At 41.3% G+C, this 19,347-nt stretch overlaps 2 protein-coding genes across 2 annotated transcripts; one reads left to right on the forward strand and one right to left on the reverse strand.

The window, feature by feature from the left end:
- Positions 1–207: 207 nt before the first annotated feature.
- Positions 208–9,038, reverse strand: tk2 (thymidine kinase 2). Its single transcript, XM_070840977.1, has 10 exons — positions 8,822–9,038; positions 7,178–7,215; positions 6,848–6,922; positions 6,100–6,153; positions 4,646–4,735; positions 3,969–4,042; positions 3,148–3,236; positions 2,721–2,800; positions 1,724–1,804; positions 208–623 (listed from the first exon to the last, which is right to left on the reverse strand). The coding sequence occupies exons 1-10, from the start codon at positions 9,003–9,005 to the stop codon at positions 537–539; spliced, it is 852 nt and encodes a 283-aa protein (XP_070697078.1). The 5' UTR covers positions 9,006–9,038; the 3' UTR covers positions 208–536.
- Positions 9,039–11,150: 2,112 nt separating this feature from the next.
- aprt (adenine phosphoribosyltransferase) lies at positions 11,151–18,326 on the forward strand. Its single transcript, XM_070841123.1, has 5 exons — positions 11,151–11,278; positions 13,284–13,387; positions 14,943–15,076; positions 16,059–16,137; positions 16,673–18,326. The coding sequence occupies exons 1-5, from the start codon at positions 11,190–11,192 to the stop codon at positions 16,810–16,812; spliced, it is 546 nt and encodes a 181-aa protein (XP_070697224.1). The 5' UTR covers positions 11,151–11,189; the 3' UTR covers positions 16,813–18,326.
- The last annotated feature ends 1,021 nt before the right edge of the window (positions 18,327–19,347 follow it).

The raw sequence follows: 19,347 nt of genomic DNA on the forward strand, positions 1-19,347 counted from the left end.
ATTCCATATTTATTCCAACACTATTGTTTTCGTGGTAGCAATTTTCTTTGTTTATTTATATACATATGCTATAATGTATACATTGCTGTTGAGCCAATATTAATAGCTTTATTATATTAAAAAACAGCACTCATGCTGAAGTAATATTTCCTGCCCCTCCACTATCTATCTGCTCATCACAAAGGAATAGGGCTTAAAATAAAAAAATCAGGGTTACATAACTTATTTATTAGTATGGCAAAATACATTAAGAAAAGAACAAAGATTTCTTCATTAAAAGGAATTACAGAGATTTCAACGCTACATAGTTTTCATTAGGTCCCCAAAGCTATGAAATCACTTTACAGTATACATATATACACCTTCTTTATCTGTAACAGTTGGGAGTGATGACTGTAACTGATGCTCCTTCTAACCTGACCTGCTTTACAAATAAAACACTCACACACACACACACACACACGAGTGTACACAAGTACACTCGTGTGTGTGTGTGTGTATGTGTCTATGTATGTGTGTAACTGTATGTCTTGCTATCAGAGATGGCTAGCTGCTAGAATTTTGTCACGGTTTTCTTCATACTGGCGCAGCATCTTCTGGAGGTTGTGGTCAGCAGGAATTACCTACACAGACATGATTTTTTCTGTTATTGAATATTAGAAACAGATCAGAATTACAAACCAGCAGTCTGTTATTCTACAGATATCAAGTCACTGACACCTGGGCATGCAATAAGACTAGATGAATTAAGTGGAACCTGAGGCCTGCAATATGAAGCAAGATTTGGGGTTAGCATGGTAACTTCTTAACTGATCCTGTCAGCGTGTCTGGAGATTCAAATAATCAACTGTGCATAAACAAGCACACATCTCTATTAATAGGGATACACACTTGCCTTGACTGCTGTTGGCTGTGCTTTTGTACCAGTGTCAACCTCCAACAGAGAATGCTCACGCATCTTTAATGACACAAGTCAACAACTAGATTTTCCTCATTATCATTCGATTTGTGACTAATGATTTAGTTAATCAATGATATGCGCACAGTTGCTTTAGATAATGGTGGTCCGGATTATGAATATCAAAATCCAAAATATCATCCCGTGGAAGCAATTAAAGATATCAGTACACTACAAGCATTACAATCTGGATTGTTGTATTAAAACAACAATGTAGTGAAGTCTGAACAAGCTACGCCCGCCGTATCTGGCAGCGGGGGCTTGGTTTGTGTGCATGCGTGCACGTGTATGCATGCGTGCAGAGGTGCACTGTTCCAATAATGTTTAAATAGTTCACAGTGACTACTGAATAGTATTTATGCTTGAAATGGACATCCCTACTTTGTATATGTCTAATATTAGTTTGCCCTTTTGTAAAATATGCCACTCTGCTACCAATGTTTATAATTGCAATCAGTCATATTCTGCAAACACTGCTCCTTTTATGTGGACATGCTCATAACTACATTGGGAAACCCTGTATTGACTGATTGAGTTGATAACCACTGCTGTGTGACTGCTTAGTATGCTTGTTAGGCTTAGTGATACCAGGTAAGTGGGTATGTTTAGCTTCGAAGTACAGGCCTCTGGTCACAGCTTGGCACAACACGAGTCAGTAAAAAGGGGTCATCTGTGTGGTCATCTGAAGCTACCTGGACATATGCGCTGTATGTACATCTACACAAACCAAAGCGAAGGCCTGCCGTGATGTGAATGGTCACTCACCAGAACAGGAGCAGGATGGGGGAATGAGGTACCCTTGATTAGCCAGTCCTCATATAGCTGATGGATTGTCTCCAGATACTCCTGGTGGACACACAGGATTGAGGTCTCATTTGAGACGGTATATTTGTGACCACTTCATAAACCACTTCAGAAGTCTCTAAAAAGCCATTAATTACCCTTTAAAAGGAGACGTTTTAGGCACAAACCTTTTAAATGTAATGTCAACAGAAATGTTTGCCCCTGTTGTGTTTAGAGACCACCAAATTAGACCATCCTCTCTCTTTTTCCACTTCTCCATCTTTCAATAAACATGTCTGAAAATGCTGTGCTCAGATTTGATCAGACTGACGGTCCTGCCAACTGAAAAACTGAATCCACCTTAGTGTCTGCCATTGCTGAGATGTTGATGCTACGAGTGAGGCACGCAAATTGTGCTGCTGCCGGCTGCAAAAACCCACACAACAGACTTCATGTCCTCCCATCATCTCCGGAGGTGAAGACTTTATTTTGGATGAGCTTGGGACCGTCCTTATGGGATGCCCTCACAATGACTGCAAAAAATGACTTGTCTGTGCAATGTATTTGAATCTGCACAGCTTCCTGCTCACGACTTCAGACTTGGAAGCTGCGTTGTCATGCTTTCTGTTGTTTTACTGTATATTCGGCACGTTGGTCTGTTGAGCATTAGAATGTTGCTTAGCTAATGTGGCTCCCCTTTGGGGCAGACACTGTGTTCCTGAGATGTCAGAGCTGATATGGATGTTGGTGGGTGGTGCATGCTCAGGCTTGTGGGTACCAACCAGAGTACTGGGTTTTTCCAGGAAAGGGGCCTTAAAGAGAAAGGCTAAAACAGTGTTCAGAAAGAGCCTGAAAAGAGCAGTATGCATTCTATTAAAGCATGTGAACATTCTGGTTGGAAAATAAGCTTAATATGTCAGTTTAAGTATAAGTTAGTTGACAGTTTGTTTGTCAGACTTGTTTGACTTTGCGTCCTTACCAATGGAATGAGTTTTTCCTCCTCTCTGCTTCTCTGCTTTAACCTCTCATGGCAGGTCTGAGGAGATGTCTGCAGGTAGACTGGAGCCAAAGAAAACAGTCATAGAACGTACACTGACAAACTGCTGCTGCTTCCAATGTAATTGTTAAACAAATTCAAATGATACAGAGGGAGTGTGCATTTTTTTCACACCTGAGTGGCAGGATAGCTAGTTTTTTGGTACCGATGGGGCATAGCTAGAATTGTTCGAAACTGATTCGATAACATACTCGATATACCTTATAAGTGATTTATCTTCTGGCAATGAAGGCAACAAAAAAAAGAGACTTATTGTAAAAGCAATATTCATTGTTTAGTGTTATAGTGTAAGATTAGATAGATAGATGTTTTGTATTTATGTTTGTATTTGTGCATTGTGTATTCTCACCTATCAGATCAAGAGGAATGGAAATGTTAGTTGTGATCCAATGAAACCACTCACTGAGAACAGAATAGTCCACCTCTGGCATTTTACCACTAAAAAAGGAAAAAAATATATATCAGTAGGATTAGGCAATATTACAATATAAACCATGATACGAACTCAATTTGCAAACCATTAGAGATGTTCTATACTGTTACTAATTACTTTTGGTCCCTTAAAAAGATGGGCACATCTAAAATGTGTTGTAATTCCTGCACCGTTCACCTGATTTGGATGTAAATACCCTCAAATTACAGCAGAAAGTGTGCACTTAAAGCACATCTTGATTGTTTCATTTCAAATCCACGGTGGTGGTGTACAGAGCCGCAATGCTGAACATTGTGTCAATGTCAAATATTTATGGACCTGACATCACATCCTCATTCACCCATTCACACATCGTTCATTCAGGAGGAATCTAAGTTGGAGACTATTCTTTCACACACTGAAGCTGCTTCAGGAGCAAGTTGGGGTTCAGTGTCTTGCCAAAGGACACTTCGACACACTGACTCATAGGAGCCGGGTTATTGAACCCACGACCTGCTGCTCCTACTGGCTGTGGGTCTATCCAACAGCATCCAGAGGCATTTTGGTTTGTGCCCATTCATACGCTCCTTGGAAATTGAAAATTAACAGAGGTTCCAGACTAATTTGTATTTGAGAATTGGTGTGGTGATGTCAGGCTAAACTTTTACAGTTGCAAAACAGTTGCAAATGACAGATTAGCTATAACTGTCTGCTGTATGGATTTATTTGGTCTCTGGTCAAACCACAGGTAACAGTACCTTCTGAAGAGATTCTCTACAAAGATGTTCTTGGCGCTGAAGATTGACCTCTCCATCATCCTGACAGGAGCTGACTGGAACAACAGAAACTTTCAGTATGTACAGCTGATTTCCTGATGAACAGGGGTTAAAATGGGCAATGGTCAACATGTTTCATTTCATCGATCAGTGGAACAGCTTGGCAATGTATGATACGAAGAGTTTAGACTTTTTCTTACAATAGAATACTTTTTTTTGTTTTTTCAATCCAAAGTCCAAGACTCCACTGCTGACTGGATAAACTTACAATCTTTGTGTTACAGCTTTTTCATCTGATGTGTAGAAAAGTACAGAATGTAATTTACCATTAGATTCTGACCAATCCTGTCACTCTGAAGGGATAATTAACAATTAATCAAAGATACTTCTGATGTGCAACCATGCAAAAAAGTGCCCATTCTTGATTTGGAGATGGACATATAGTTCCTGCTGCTGTGTGATGAAAGGGGGTATTTAATAATTCATATAAATAAAGGGATTATTCTGTTCCAGCACCTTCGTGTTAAATTTAAATCTATTCGCTATTGTGGATGGTTGTTTGGTGGTTTGTGGTGCAGTCTGCTAATGAGGTTATATATTATTGCATATTAACTACAATACAATAAAACGAGTGTGTTTCTAGCCAACAGCACACTTACTGAGGTTGACAGGTGGCTATCTAGCATAGTCAGTTGAACATAGGTCTGCAGTGTGATGCCCCAGCGCTCAGGATCCTGGTACATCAGTGCCTACAGGAACAGAAACAAACAGCAGACAGGGAATCAGTTCAACTACTACTACTACAACTAATACACAAACCATAAAGTTATGGATAATTATGGTCCCCTGAGAATGGATCTTAACAGTTTTAGTAACTTTTCTGAACTTGCTGCAACCATTGGGCTAAAATTCACTTCTACATACTGTACATGGGACGTATCCAACTCAACCAGGCAAATCGCAATGAAAGCAAACTATCACTATTTCATTTTTAACACCTTAAACACCTAAACCTTCACACATCTGCAAAAAATACAGAAAAATGTATAGTTCTGTTCAAGGCTTCTTCCTGTTAAAGGGGAGTTCTTCCTGCCACTGTTGCCTAATATAATATGTGATGCTGCTCATGTGGGGATTCTTGAATCCTTAATGTTGAATTCCTGAATCGTTGGGTCTCTCTCTAATTAAAGAGTTTGGTCTAGACCTGCTCTTTATGGAAAGAGTCTTGAGATAACACTGTTATGAATTGGCCCTATATAAATAAAGACTGATCGATGTGTTGCAGTATGTTAAAGACCAGGAACTGATTTGCTTTACATAAAAGTGCTTTTGATGTTTTTCAGTTCTGTTTTCTTATTCAGTAAAAAAAAAAAATCCAGTCTATCTTGGGCTTGAACAAGTGCATTAAAGTCTGATTTAACGTCTGTGGTGGATATATGAGGGACAGCTGATCACCAGAGGGAGAGGATCTGTATCTGGATTTGTTGAACTTCACCACTGAGAATGTTTGATCACATATGAAGGTAGATCCAAAGAGAACAATCATCTTCAGAGCATGCCTCTTCATGTGTGGAAGGTTCTCTTCTTTGAGAGAGGAGATGGCTGAGCCATCTGTGGTAGCGTATGTCACGGTGCTCAGTCTCATGCTGTCTGTGATTCAATGCTGTTGCCCTGTTAACTAGTTACAACATTAATAACACGCCCTCTCTACAGAAAGGAACAACTTTTTTCCTCAGGAGGTTCAGGTCCTTTGATCTCTGCAGTGAAATGTTGCATGTCCTACCAGTCTGTGGGGGCTAGTGTACCGTTTTATGCTGCAGTCTGCTGGGTAGGAGCCTGGATTCACAGGGTATAGTTGTGGAGAAACGCACACGAAGCAAGCTGCAGGCAGTGGACGACCCCCCCCACCCCCCACTCCCTCGCGCAGGCCCATGGATGTTTAAATAATAGATCCATGCGTGGACCAGACAGGACCAGATTTTCATGAAATAAAACTTCTCTGTTTCAATGCTTGCAGATCCTACCCTGCAAATACTTTTACATCATGACCTGATTAAAAAAGTCTGATGTCCGGTCAATATAATTAGACAATGAGAACACTCATGTACAGTACCAGAGGGTTGTGTCCACGGACATTCCTCCATTTTGACACGGGTTCTGTGAGGACCTAGAACAAATAAAACAGGAGAGTAATAATACGTTAATGAACACCTCCATTGTCTGGGGTCGCAATAACTTACTGTACTGAAAACTTGGATTCTCTTCATTTTCCTTTGAATTTTCATTTTTGCCATTTAAGACTGCCTTATAGAAGGGTATGCAAGTTATTTTAGGTGCAGGTTTGTTATTTGTTGAAATTCTCATAACAGCAATCAATAAATCAAATTGTTTAACATAAAGGAAAAAAGTGAGCTAACAGCACAAAGCACAGCCTCTGTGCACAGTGAGCAGTAACCATGAGCTAAAGGCAATGTTCAATTGTGACAGCTGTTTTGCTTGTTTTAGGGGACCAGCTATGGAAGGAGGCCTAAAGGGAGGGGGTGGGATTTTGTTCAGTTGGGTACTTTCAAAACCTATCCACTTTTGCTAGTTTCTCCAGTGTTACAGATCCTGCCTTTAATTTCAAATGAAGGGAGTGGGGCTTCAAGTATTGAGGCAAAGGATGGAAGCACTCTGTGTGTAAAATAGTTCTTATCTTTTATTATAAAGCTTTTAATTCAAAGTCCAACCTTCACTCTTAAGTCAAATGGCATCTCAGGCCAATTAGAGTGGCAACTAAAGTGGTATTTCCTGGTGGGAGCACATGCACACAATCTGCACAATGCATCACTTTGCTGTATAAAGACTTTGTTTTTTTGTACCTCTATATTGCTAGTTTTGGCAAAATACTTCAGACATGTTGTCTTCCCACTGGCAATGTTGCCCTCAATGCAGATCTGAAAACAGAGACAGTGACAGTTGACAGGTCAGGCCAGAAAAATGATAAAAAACAACATTACTATTATATAAGAGGTATGAGCTTGTATTTAAATATATGAGGTATAGTGATTAGTATTAGATCACTGGAAATGGGTAACAATGGACCCCACACAAGGAAGCAGCAGCCAATTTCATCACTGTAGATTAAAGTACATTGTATGTATGCAGGGAAAATTAAATCTCAGACCACACATCTGAAAGTTAAGACCCACCACTGCTTTCTTATCCTGTCCGTTTCGCACCAGCTTCCCTTGGAAAAGACACAACATATGTAAGATAAGACTTCAGCTCCTACAACTTCCATGGCTGGCCTCGCTCAGGTCAGCAGGCTACAGCGAGGTCAGAGGGACAAAAAGATATTAAAATACACAACAGGTACAGTCCAGTACAGTCAGTTGGTACGCAGATGTTATGGATGTAAAGAACCCTACATTTTAATAATGCATTTTAATAATAGGCACTGTCATTTCATGTCAAATCATGGATAACTGTAAAAGGAACAGGATGCTGGTCTGAAAACATCGGATGCCAGAGAGCAAAACAAACAGGAAACAGTCACTGTGGTTCTAAGGAGGGTCTAAAACTGCTCTGCTACACTCACATGCCAATTTATTAGGCAAACCTAGCTGGGCTCCTCTCTCCTCCTCTTCCTCTCCATCCTGATGCTTCATGTCTCTTTAATGTCTGTCACTAACTTGGTATCTTCCCTGGAGCCTTTCTGTGCTTTTCTCATCCCTCAGGTTCCCGTGGATCCTGGTCCTGGTTCTCCTGCTGTGATTCTCAGGTTCCTGTGGATCCTGGTCCTCCTGCTGTGGTTCTCTGGTTCCTGTGAATCCTGGTCCTGGTTCTCCTGCTGTGGTTCTCTGGTTCCCGTGGATCCTGGTCCTGGTTCTCCTGCTGTGGTTTTCTGGTTCCTGTGGATCCTGGTCCTGGTTCTCCTGCTGTGGTTCTCAGGTTCCTGTGGATCCTGGTCCTGGTTCTCCTGCTGTGGTTCTCTGGTTCCTGTAGATCCTGGTCCTGATTCTCCTGCTGTGGTTCTCAGGTTCCTGTGGATCCTGGTCCTGGTTCTCCTGCTATGGTTCTCAGGTTCCTGTGGATCCTGGTCCTGGTTCTCCTGCTGTGGTTCTCTGGCTTCATGAATCACTGCTGTGGTTCATTGGCCGCTGACACTTTGTACTAATATTAGTCCTGTTATTATTATTCATTCACTAGCTATTGTCATGTTATTCACTGTTACCATACTGGTCAGTATGAGTCATATCCCTACTGTCAGTAACATGGCTGCTGATATCATTATGGTTGTTTGTTGTGGACCTGACAGCCCAGTACTGTCCATCCCCTCTTCATTAAGGTTAGAATGCTCACTTTTTGTACAAATGGATTCAATGTACATTCAACTGTGTGGTCATTCTGAAGGATGTAGTTTGTGGTGCTGTTAAACTGTACTGCATCATACGGAGAGGTGTTTCTGGTGTTATATCAAGGGGGGGGGGGCAGTATAAAAACACAGGTCAACAGCACCACACAATTCGTCCAGAATGACCATATAGTTCCATCTACACCCCTCTATAACAGTTCCATAACTGCATTAGCCTGAGCTAGCCTTGTTATAAAGTTAGCTTGTGATCTTCACCAGTTTGCTCTGAGCGGCTCTTGGCTGATGAAGGACTCTCCTGAGATCACGGTGCTACAGCACTCGTACAAACACACTCCCACACGAAAATGGAGCAGCTGCGTCCCACTGCTGACAAACACCTCATTGTCTTGAACACTGTACAGCACTATTGTGCCCCAGTTCACCGACAGCTAACTGGCCGGACCGGACCGGACCGGACCGGACCGGACGAACCACCGACCTGTGACGTGCTGCGTGCCGCTACGTGCTCTGCTCTGGCTCAGAGTGACGCCACCACACTGTCGCTGTATCCCGTCGCTCCTCCGTCCGACATGACCGAGTACCGACGGAGCCACGGCTCTGTGGACAAACCTCAGGGCGACATGTGTCAGCGTTGACGTCGCACGACCACCAGCTACCGACATTTCACAGCATGTGCGGTTAACGGAAGACCCTTCGCTTCCTCTTCTTCTTCTTTTGCTTCGCCTTCTTCTTCGTCTTCTTTTTCTTCACTTTCTTTTTAAATGACGGTTGGCAACCAACGTCTTGGTGCAGTACCGCCACCCACTGGAATGGAGTGTAGACCGAGAATCTATGGTATGATGAGATAGATAGTCCCCACATTTATCAGCATCACTATTTCGTTCTTGAATTTTAATGTTGGATTCTAGAACTATGAGTGAAATAGGCAACCAGTTTTATTATCTGAGTTCTTTGAAGCATTTGTATGTATTATAACATAGCTGTAGCAGTTCATTTCTATAAGGTTTTTATTGTCTGTGGATGTAATGTGAGATCTACAATAGGATCAGGAAGTGTCCAACCCAAGGGTGTATTACTGAGAGTGGTGCCTTTAGGCTCATTTGTATTTCACTTATTTTTAGTTCTTTTGGTTTCTGCTCTATCGTCCATTCAGTACGTTTTGTGCCTTTGCTCTACTTTTCCCAACAAAGTTTTCGTACATCTTGTGTTAGATGACGTTAGATGATCTTTGTTAGCCTATGTAAGGGATAAAGTAAAACGAGCTGCTCATTATTGCAGAATGAACCCCGACATAGTGATGTAGGACCAGGATGAATCATCCCAACTATTGAATACGCGGTTCTGATTGGTCAGTTACAGACTTCTGTGTGTGTTGTTTCTGTATAGCAGGCCGTTGCTATGGATGCAGTTCTGATAGTTTAAGCAATAAAATCATGATTCAAGACCCCTCAGCTTCGCATCAGGGTTTTGCGATAATGATCGCTGTATATTATCCCTTACTCAAGTTAACCCAGTAATTTACAGATAACTGTCTTCTCCTTAATTCCAGTGGCAGTTCCCCCATTTCTGCTCGTAATGCTGATGTTGTAGTGCTTCTATTAGCACCTGCACACAGTCTTAAAGCCTGATAATGAATAATTTCTTTGAGAAACATAGGACCTATTTATTGCAAATCCAAACACTACACACCCACAATCTAATCTGGGTGTGTATTAATCCTATGAACATTGTTTTCAGGGCTATTCTCTCTGCCCCCATTCACCCTTTAGCTGACATGTACACCATGGGCACCATCATACCAAATCCGCCCCAAATGTAATTGTTTCACTCAGACCTTTTGCTACCTATCTTAACACACTCCCTTCACGCCTCTATTCTTTCCTTCCCTCCTTCTGTTGTCCCTTTTTGGATACGGATTAACCCACATGTTGTTTTGTTCCTGATTCAGTACCTTCAGAGAGCGTTAATACTGGAAAAAGAATACCTGATCAGTTGTCAGTGTATACAGCCAAACTTTTGGTGGGCCTACAGTGGGGGGAGGAAGTAAAACCAAGCAACCATGGTATGCTGTCTTGATTCAATAGCAGTCCTTCTTAGTAAACAAATGATGCAACAGTGAAAATTTAATGTTGGAAATCCATCAGAGTTTATATAAATGACACAGGCCAGAGGTGGAAATGTGATTCTCCCTGCTTCTGTAGGCATGACATGAATGCTGGATGAGATGAAACAGTCCAAACAATAAAGTAACAGGCATGAGTGATATCATTGATATAGCTTTTGGTAAAGAATAAGCGAAGACAGAAACGATAGAGGGTGCAGGGAAAAGCAAAAGATGGAAGGAAATGCACAGGATGTGTTCAGAAGGAACAGAGAGGAGGCTCCTGCCTTATCTCTCGGGAACCTTGTGAGTATTCTGGGAACAACAGGAGATACAGTACAGCACACACAGACAGCAGTCGTGGAACATTCGATCATAAGCTTTTCATTTGTGTGTCTTCTTTTCTTTCCTCCCTCCTCCCTTTATTCATAAAACTACCATTTCAGCATTCATTTATTTACCCACTGCTGTAACGTCGCCCAGGATCAGGTCTCACACTACATCCACCGGTACAGTAGGTGGTGGTAAGCACGTTGGAAGTAATGGTTGCAACCCACCATGAAACCAAAAGAAGAAGAAGCAGCAGCAGCAGCAGTAGTAGTGGTGGTGGTGGTGGTGGTAATAGTAGCAGTGGTAGAAGCAGTAGAAGCTGCAGAGGCAGAGAAGCTGTGCATACACCAGGTGCACAGGAGCAAGAAGGAGGCAGAGCAGCGTTCAGTGATCAGGTGACACAGTCTTAGTTAAAATGGCAACAAGCCAAGAATCAAAACTCCAGCTGATTCAAAGCCGCATTCGAGCCTTCCCAGACTTTCCGAAGAAGGGCATTCTGTTCAGGTGAGACCCGTTCCGACTGTCCTGTACTAAAGGTTGGCACAGCCTGCGATCAGTGATCAGTGATCAGTATCCGTTCGGCTCCGCTGCTCAACACGTGCACGTGTGTGTGTGTGTGTGTGTGTGTGTGTGTGTGTGTGTGGGCGCCTGTTGGCAGTGAACATTAATGCAGCGAAAACAACCCAAGAAGACTTTCTTTCGCCTCTAAGTGTCAGAAGTTATGGAGTAGCAGACTTTTCTTGTCTGGTGCTGTATCAGGCCTCCTGTACTTGTTCTGGTCAAATAATGCCTGTAGAGCCAGTGGGTCCTGCTGTGGTCTTACCTGTTTAGAGTAAGTCATGTAAAGGCTGATGCCTTAGGTGAGATGAGCTACAGTCCTTACCCTTCTCATCTCAACCATCACGCATTCACCTGCACAGAACAAACAAGTGATCAGTCGTTATCTATAATTCATCAATGGTTAAAAAATGTGGTCAGGCCCCAGTTCTGGTCTGAGAGAAGTTACCCACAAACTCAGCTGGGACAGGAGGTTGGAAGAGGAGGGCTGCAGGACATTCTGAATGAACTCAACAAAGTCAACAAACAAATGTAAAGAGAAGCTACAAGTGTAAAGTGCAGAGCTGTTGCTGCAGGAAGAGCGGCTTACAAGCAGTTTATGGGTCCCCGAGGAAATGAATTTGAGCGACGATAGCAGTATTAGTAGTACTAACAATATTAATGGTGATGATAATAAACTGGTGCAAACTTGAACCTTAAAAATCACTACCTTCTCTGTGAAAATTGCTGCACAATGGAGATAAAGATAATTATTTTGTAGATCAAAATTCAGGTTAGAGGCAAGGTGGGATCGGTTCACTAGAAAATGCTTTTTTTTGGCATTGCTATTACTTCATATTTACACATGGGATCCCCAAGGAAAGGATTAGGTCCATAGATGGCTTCCACTGTCCCACTCAGTAATTAGAATGGTGACTAAATCCAGTCAGTGTTGCTGTCATTTTGAACAGAAGCAGTTTGCTTCACTTGTTTGTTTTATGCCTCAAACCGTCTGTGGAGCTGCTTTCCCCTCAGGATACAACAGTTTATACTGAACATGCAGCTGCTCAAGTCTCACAGGAACACAGCGTCAGTGACGGTTAGTCAGCATACACTACCATGTAAATTATAAACCCTCGGACTTGAATAGCTCATATGTGTTTCAGCAAATGGGGACAGATGGCTGATGGTTGACAGTCGTCAACCACTATTCAGAGGTGGGACTTTGATCAATAACACTGTCATAGCTCAATATATCTTGGCAAAGGCAGGGTTTGTCAAACCAGGCACTCAGGAGCACTAGTTTTGGCATAAAAACGAGTTTTTGTCAGAATAATCAACTAAGGCAATAGCCAAACATACAAAGGTGGCCTGCCTTTGAGTTAGACAGGCAGGGAAACCCCCACCTAGCAATTCTTTACTGTCATCTGAAGACCTCTGAAGATCTGATTTGCCTGGGAGTTCTCCTCAGCTCGATCTTTAACCCCTTTGAATTCTGATATATTGTCATCTGAAGCAGCCCTCTCAGTCAGTCTATTTAGAATCCGTGTAAATCTAAAGTTTCAGCAGTTCAGTTGCAGCTTCCTCTGTAGCTTGTTTGTGTTCATATTTTGAGTTTGATGTGTTGATTTTGTCAGTAATTACTTTTAACTGCAGACTTTTGTCTTTCCTAAACTCTGTCAGTTGTTTGAGCATGAGCTTTTTTTTCTTTCAAGAAACTAGTACTACACTTCCTATGCAACCCTCTCCAGGCTAGCCAGCTAAGTCCACTTATCTATATTATTTAATTTTATTGTGTCTAGCTTAGTAAGGGGTGTGAAAGACTAAATCAAATATGTATGAAGCTGAAGAACAGCTCACTTCTCCAGAAAATGTGCTCTTACAATAGAAATGTTTTTCCTATTTATAGACATGTTAAATGACAATATGAATATATACAATATGACTATTATAATGTCTGTGTATCCTACAGAGACATCTGTCCCATCATGAAGGATCCAGTGGCTCTCACAGCAGTAATCGACCTGTTTGAAGAACATGTTGTGAAGAACCACCAGCAGGTTGATCTGATTGTGGGTAAGAAAACAAAGCAAAGCACGCCCTCATTGTAAACCACTATTCTTTACCTGATGAGCTTTGAAGGACCAATCTAAGGAGAGAGGAAACAGTATCACTTTTAGAAGGTAATCACGCCAATTATTTTTATAGTTCAAGTTGGGTTCTTCTTCAAGAGCAGTTTTGACTTTTGAACAAAGTTGTTATAAAAGATTAAGGAGACAGTACACAGGGAGAGAGAGAGAGAGAGAGAGAGAGAGAGAGAGAGAGAGTACAGGGAAAGAATAGAACATGGAAACGAGAGAAAACTGACTTCACTAAGGACAATGTTGCAGCTTATAGAGATGGCCACTAAGAGAGGAGGAGAACAAGACTACAGCAGTGTGTAGCTCACAGAATCAGAATTAGGTTGGATGAGAGTGACAAAATGTTCTCACTGAGGTAAGAATAGGACAAGTAAGACTTGGATTAAGCTCATAAGTAGTAACCTGCAACGCATCCACCTGTACATACAGCAAGGGGGGCACCCACAGCAGCTCGGTCAGTTTGCAGGTGACCCCGGCTGTAACTATTAGGCTGTCCTGTACCCTGACAGGACGGCCATCAGGAGCTCAACTAGTAATGTGCCAGAATCATAATTGGTTTATTTGTGTGCAAATGTTCACAGGATTAAGAAAATGTACAATGTGAGATAAGACACTGACACTGTGAATACAAAAATTTAATATTGTTGACACACGTGAAAATGTAGAAATAAAAACCAAGTTATAAAGAGGTTTATAGAGGCAAACTTGTTCAAACACTCCCGTCTTCAAGAGCAGCGCACCAGTGACACTGTGGCAAGCACAAGCCAAGCTTTTACGGTGGCCCAGAGAACTCAGCTGCAGACAGGAAGAATCTGACTGACTATCACAGGCCTGTATCTGTCTGCCTACAGACCTGCCAGCCCATGTGTGTGTGTTGTGTGTATGTGCATTGCACATGACCTGAGTCTTCCTCAAGGTTAAAGCTACCGTGCTAGTCAGCATCAGACTGTGAGTTACCCAGCACAGAGTGAGCTGAGCTGAAGAGTGAGAGAGAGCCCCGGTTTAGACTGAGTACAAAATGAATGGAAATCAGCAGCGGTGACAGCCAGTCTTCTCGTCCTCTAGCAGTAACATTAGCCAGACAGGCCACGTTTGTGTGTTGTAAGGGACCTCCCTGAAGGGAGGTGTGGGATATTTTTGGTTGGATACTTTCTAAATCTAGAATTCTTGAATTGGCTGAATGGAAATTCCAAATGCACTTGGATCTGGAAGGTATGACATTTGTCTTCTTCATGGCTCAAACTGTCACAACGACAAAGGGACAGGGCAGGATGGTGAAAGAGGTTGTTGAAAAGAAAAAGTTAGAAGCATATACAACATTTTGGAGGAGGACCAGCCTTCTACTTTTTGACTTGGTGGTTTTGCAATGGTGGAGAAGTGATCGGTTTTAACTGTCCATGACCTGAAGATTATTTAGACTACTAAACTAAATCCGGCTTTTTTCCAATGCATATTTTACTGGTATTTATTTTTCTGTTGTTTGTGTGCAGGTTTAGATGCTCGTGGTTTTCTGTTTGGGCCTCTGCTTGCCCAGCGGCTAGGTGTTGGCTTTGTCCTAGTCAGAAAGAAAGGCAAGCTGCCTGGAGCCACTGCGTCTGTGGCATATGATTTGGAGTATGGGAAGGTAATGAACATTAATACACACAATGACACACACACACAACTTTAGTTTAAAGCAGTTGGCTTTGTAATTTGGTTCAGTTTACATTGAAAAACAGTAACTGAGGAATACAGACAGCTAGAGCAGTGTGTTAATTAGTAGAGCTTGGACACAACTGCCTCCAAAGCTACAGTCTTGTATTTACATTTCTTTTTCTGCACATTTTCATTAAACAACATACATACATACCTACATAAGATGGTTTTTTCAGTAGGTGGATAGCATACCCTCTTATTATACATTATTATTTTAAAAGGACTATGCAAGAACAATACTCTGGCCTGCAAAGAAAAAGCTGGCTGGCCAGTAAGGACGGTGTACAGTATATCACCAGAATGAACATGTACACACGCATGTGTTACAGCCTATTTATTCAAGTTAGAGCTACAAACAGCTTTGCCACTGTTCCATCTATAACATACAGTATAGTGACTATAGTACAGATGCCCTGGATGTCACATTGCATGTGTTTTATGTCCAGTCGGTGTGATATCGTAGCTTGCAATAAATACTATCTTGTAGGATCAGCTAGCAAGTACACCAACACAACGAACCCACTTAGCTTACATAAATAGCAGATAGATAAATAAATACAGGCTATTGACATCCTTGTTTTTACATCTCCTCTCCACACTGTATTGTCCTGATGTCAGTGTAAATTAAAGAGGACATGCCTTCATACAGAAAATCTGCTAGTGTCTGTTTGGTCTCAATAGCATTTCCTCACCTGTGTCCTGCAGCTGTGTCTGCTTGCTTCAGAGTATCATCATGCTGGATTGTTAATCTTTACTCCAGCCAAAGGTCATGTGCAATGGGGGGCACTTCTCAAGGATCTCTCTGTACTTATCTGCTTTCATTGTTACCTCAGTTTCAGCCCATTTCAGCCAAAGCAGTGTGTCTAATAATAACCAGTGTTTTCTAAGAGTCCTATGTCTGCTCCTCCCAGGCAGAGGCAGAGATCCAGGAGGATGCAGTGGCTCCAGGGCAGAAGGTTGTGCTCATTGATGATCTTCTGGCCACTGGAGGTGAGAAATCCTGTTGGTTAGATCAGCCATGTCCACTGGATACACACTCTAACCTTCTGCGTCTGTGTCTAAATGAGAGAATCCTGCTGCAGTAGCTAACAAGACATAATCAGTGACGGAAAAAAAATAGCTATTTGCTTTTCATATGGCCTGAATACCAGCTCAAAGCCTAAGTCAAAGTCAAAGGGGCCTCATTTCTAAAACCATGTGCCGAGTGTGCACTAAAGTCATATAAATAAATCAGATGTGAACACTTGTTCCCTCCTAATATTTCCATCATGTCACTGCAGTATTAAAATCTTTATTGGAATTAGACTGATTGCTTCACACCTGGCCAAAATGATTGAATACATGTCAATTCCATTCCTGCTGAATATTTCGTAACAGTAGGAGCTCTGATTTTGGCTTTGGTTAAGGTAGAGTGGGTGTTCTCCTCATGCTTGAATAACTTTCCTGCTGATGGCAGATTGGCAGTCTACCACAGTAGGAACCGTCATGTGCTTTAAAGTGACACTCAGATGCATGTGTGTTGCAGGAACATTGTATGCAGCCTGCGAGTTGATGAGGAAGCAGCAGGCCGAGGTTCTGGGCTGCATGGTGGTCATCGAGCTCAAAGAGCTGAAGGGCAGTGACAAAGTGAAACCACACAGTCTGTTCTCTCTGGTGCAGTACTGAGGACCACTACAGCCACCACACTGGTTGTGAAGCCAGTGTTTGACTTGCTTCCAGTCAGCATGTTTCCAAGCATCACCACCATTCAACAAGACACCTGTTCAGCTTACTGTGTGCACAATAGACTATATGTAAGGATGCACAACGTGTCTCCACTTCCTCTCACTGTGCAAAAATGAAGCCAAAACAACCTGGATATGGGTGCTGCCATATTGCACTGGTGATGTCATTTGGAGCCTGTGCAGTAGTGATCCGCGGTGAAGCCGCAGTATCGCAGTATATCCTGCCCTTTCACCCACATGATTCAATTGTGGGTTACAATTAACTGTCAATCATGACATCACACCACCTTTTTATGGCATCAAATAGCCAATTAAAACCAAACGGAGCCAAACATTTAATACATGAACATAAGATAAGATAAGATAGCTTATTTATTAACTTTATTAATCCCTTGGGAGAGTTCCCTCAGGAAATTGAGGTTCCAGCAGCAGCACAGCACCGACAGTACAGTAAAGAGCACGCAGGTGAGATAGAAAATTGTAAAAGTATGAAAAATAAAAAATACAATAAGCATCCAATAACAATGAATATATTAATATATACACAAGAGTAGTATTACAAAAAGAATGATAAGGACTTCCTAAAATGACAGTGTATGTGACGTATTTTAGTTTGGCCCATCCACTAACACGCAGATGGCAGGGCTATACTGCAGCAGGGGGGTGATCAAGATGTTTTGGCTTCATTTAAGGGGAGCTGTCATGTCGTCCATCTCTACATACAGCCTATGATGTGCACACTTTTTAGTCATTTTCATCATGTAGGATTTTGGTACTGACTAAAGAGTTGGTGTTAAAATGTTTTGTCATCCATACAAAGATCTGTTATCGCTCAGGTTGCAAAGGCTGGAGCCTCTGCTTTTGACACAGGACAGGGAGACAGCTTGATTTCCACGGGCTCCTACACAGTCTCAAAATGTGGTGAATTTTTTGTTTTTTGTTCCTTTCACCTATCCCTGTCCCCCTATGTGACGAAAAAGGAAGAAGCACATGTAGAGGATGGATGCAGTGATATCAGCTAGAAAGGCATTGCATTTTATCTGTTATAGACTGCTATATTCTACCTTTTTGCACAGTTATTGTTTTATTTTTTTGTATTTTATATCCTCAAACAGCAGTTCTTTTTCATGTGTATATTTTATAACGGACACTTCTCTACGTAGGTGGTGTATTAGTTAAACAGTCCATTTACCATATGCTGTGGAGGTGCTTCTAAAAATGATTGCCTTCTAAGCTGATATCTTATTTTAATGACATTGATAGTTTAGAAATTCACCTGACATTTTGATGTACAGGCCTGAGGTTTGTTATTATTTCTGTGCATCTAAGAAATATGTCCTTCAAGCTAACGGTCAGTTTTGAAGCTGTGATGGTTTTATTGGAAATTTGTTGTTTAAAGGAGAGAATCTATGTTCAAAGTTAAAAAGATGCTGTTAAACAATATTTCAATTTAAACATATTTTCTTTGTGTTGTTTTTATGTCAATTCTGTGATCTAACCTTTAAATATCCATTATTAGAAGCGTCAGTCTTAAGAAATACATGTGATTAATCACGATTAATTACAACATTGTACGAGTTAATTTTTTTAATCAACTGACAGCCCTGATTTTTTAATTTATATACAGTATCTACCTATGACCACTCTTCTCTTTACTAATGAATGTTTCCTGTGTTCAGCATGCCATTGGGATTTTGAACACTTCTGTTCTTACTACATAATTTCATACTACATGTTAATATATATGTTAATGTAAAATCTAAAACTTACTGTATACTGTAACATATGTGCTCATACATTATCAACATATCAAGTTGATATTAAGTACCACACAGATGCATCAAGTACTGGGGAAAAAAGAAGCAACATTTCTTCCTCTCAGAAAGAAGAAATGTATTTTGTGAGCAACAAAACAAACCCTTGCTCAATTCATACTTACATTTTACACTTGATTTATTTGGTCGTTGCAATGATAAAGTAGACATTTAAGCTACCTATGAAGCCTTGCTTTCCAATTAAGTAAAGAAAAGGAAAGAAAAAATGATTTTGTCCTCAGAAAATAATCCCCCAAATATATTTTTATTTAAATTTTCATGGATCACTTTATATGAATTGCAATGCTGTTTGCTGTCTCTCATAGCACTTAAATGTGACTCCATGCTGACTCCTCTACTCCATTGTTCTTAACATTGTATCTTGATCAGGGTGACTCAGTCCAATGTTACCTGAAAAAGCCAGCACAAAAATAGAATTGATTAGCTGATTCTGGATTGCAACACTGGTTTTCTGAATCTGGATCAACTAATGATCAGGTGACACTTATTGTAACATCTGCATAAAACTCTACTATCAAACTGAGTAGACTTATGACTAAACCTGTGTGTACGCACAGATCACATGTGCATATCCATTATTTTTGACAGATACCCAAATTCAGGTATCCAGTTGCTCACACAGCCAACTGACAAACAGTAAA

The sequence above is a fragment of the Pempheris klunzingeri genome, chromosome 12 (assembly GCF_042242105.1).
Source record: "Pempheris klunzingeri isolate RE-2024b chromosome 12, fPemKlu1.hap1, whole genome shotgun sequence".
Classification (NCBI taxonomy): Eukaryota; Metazoa; Chordata; class Actinopteri; order Acropomatiformes; family Pempheridae; genus Pempheris; species Pempheris klunzingeri.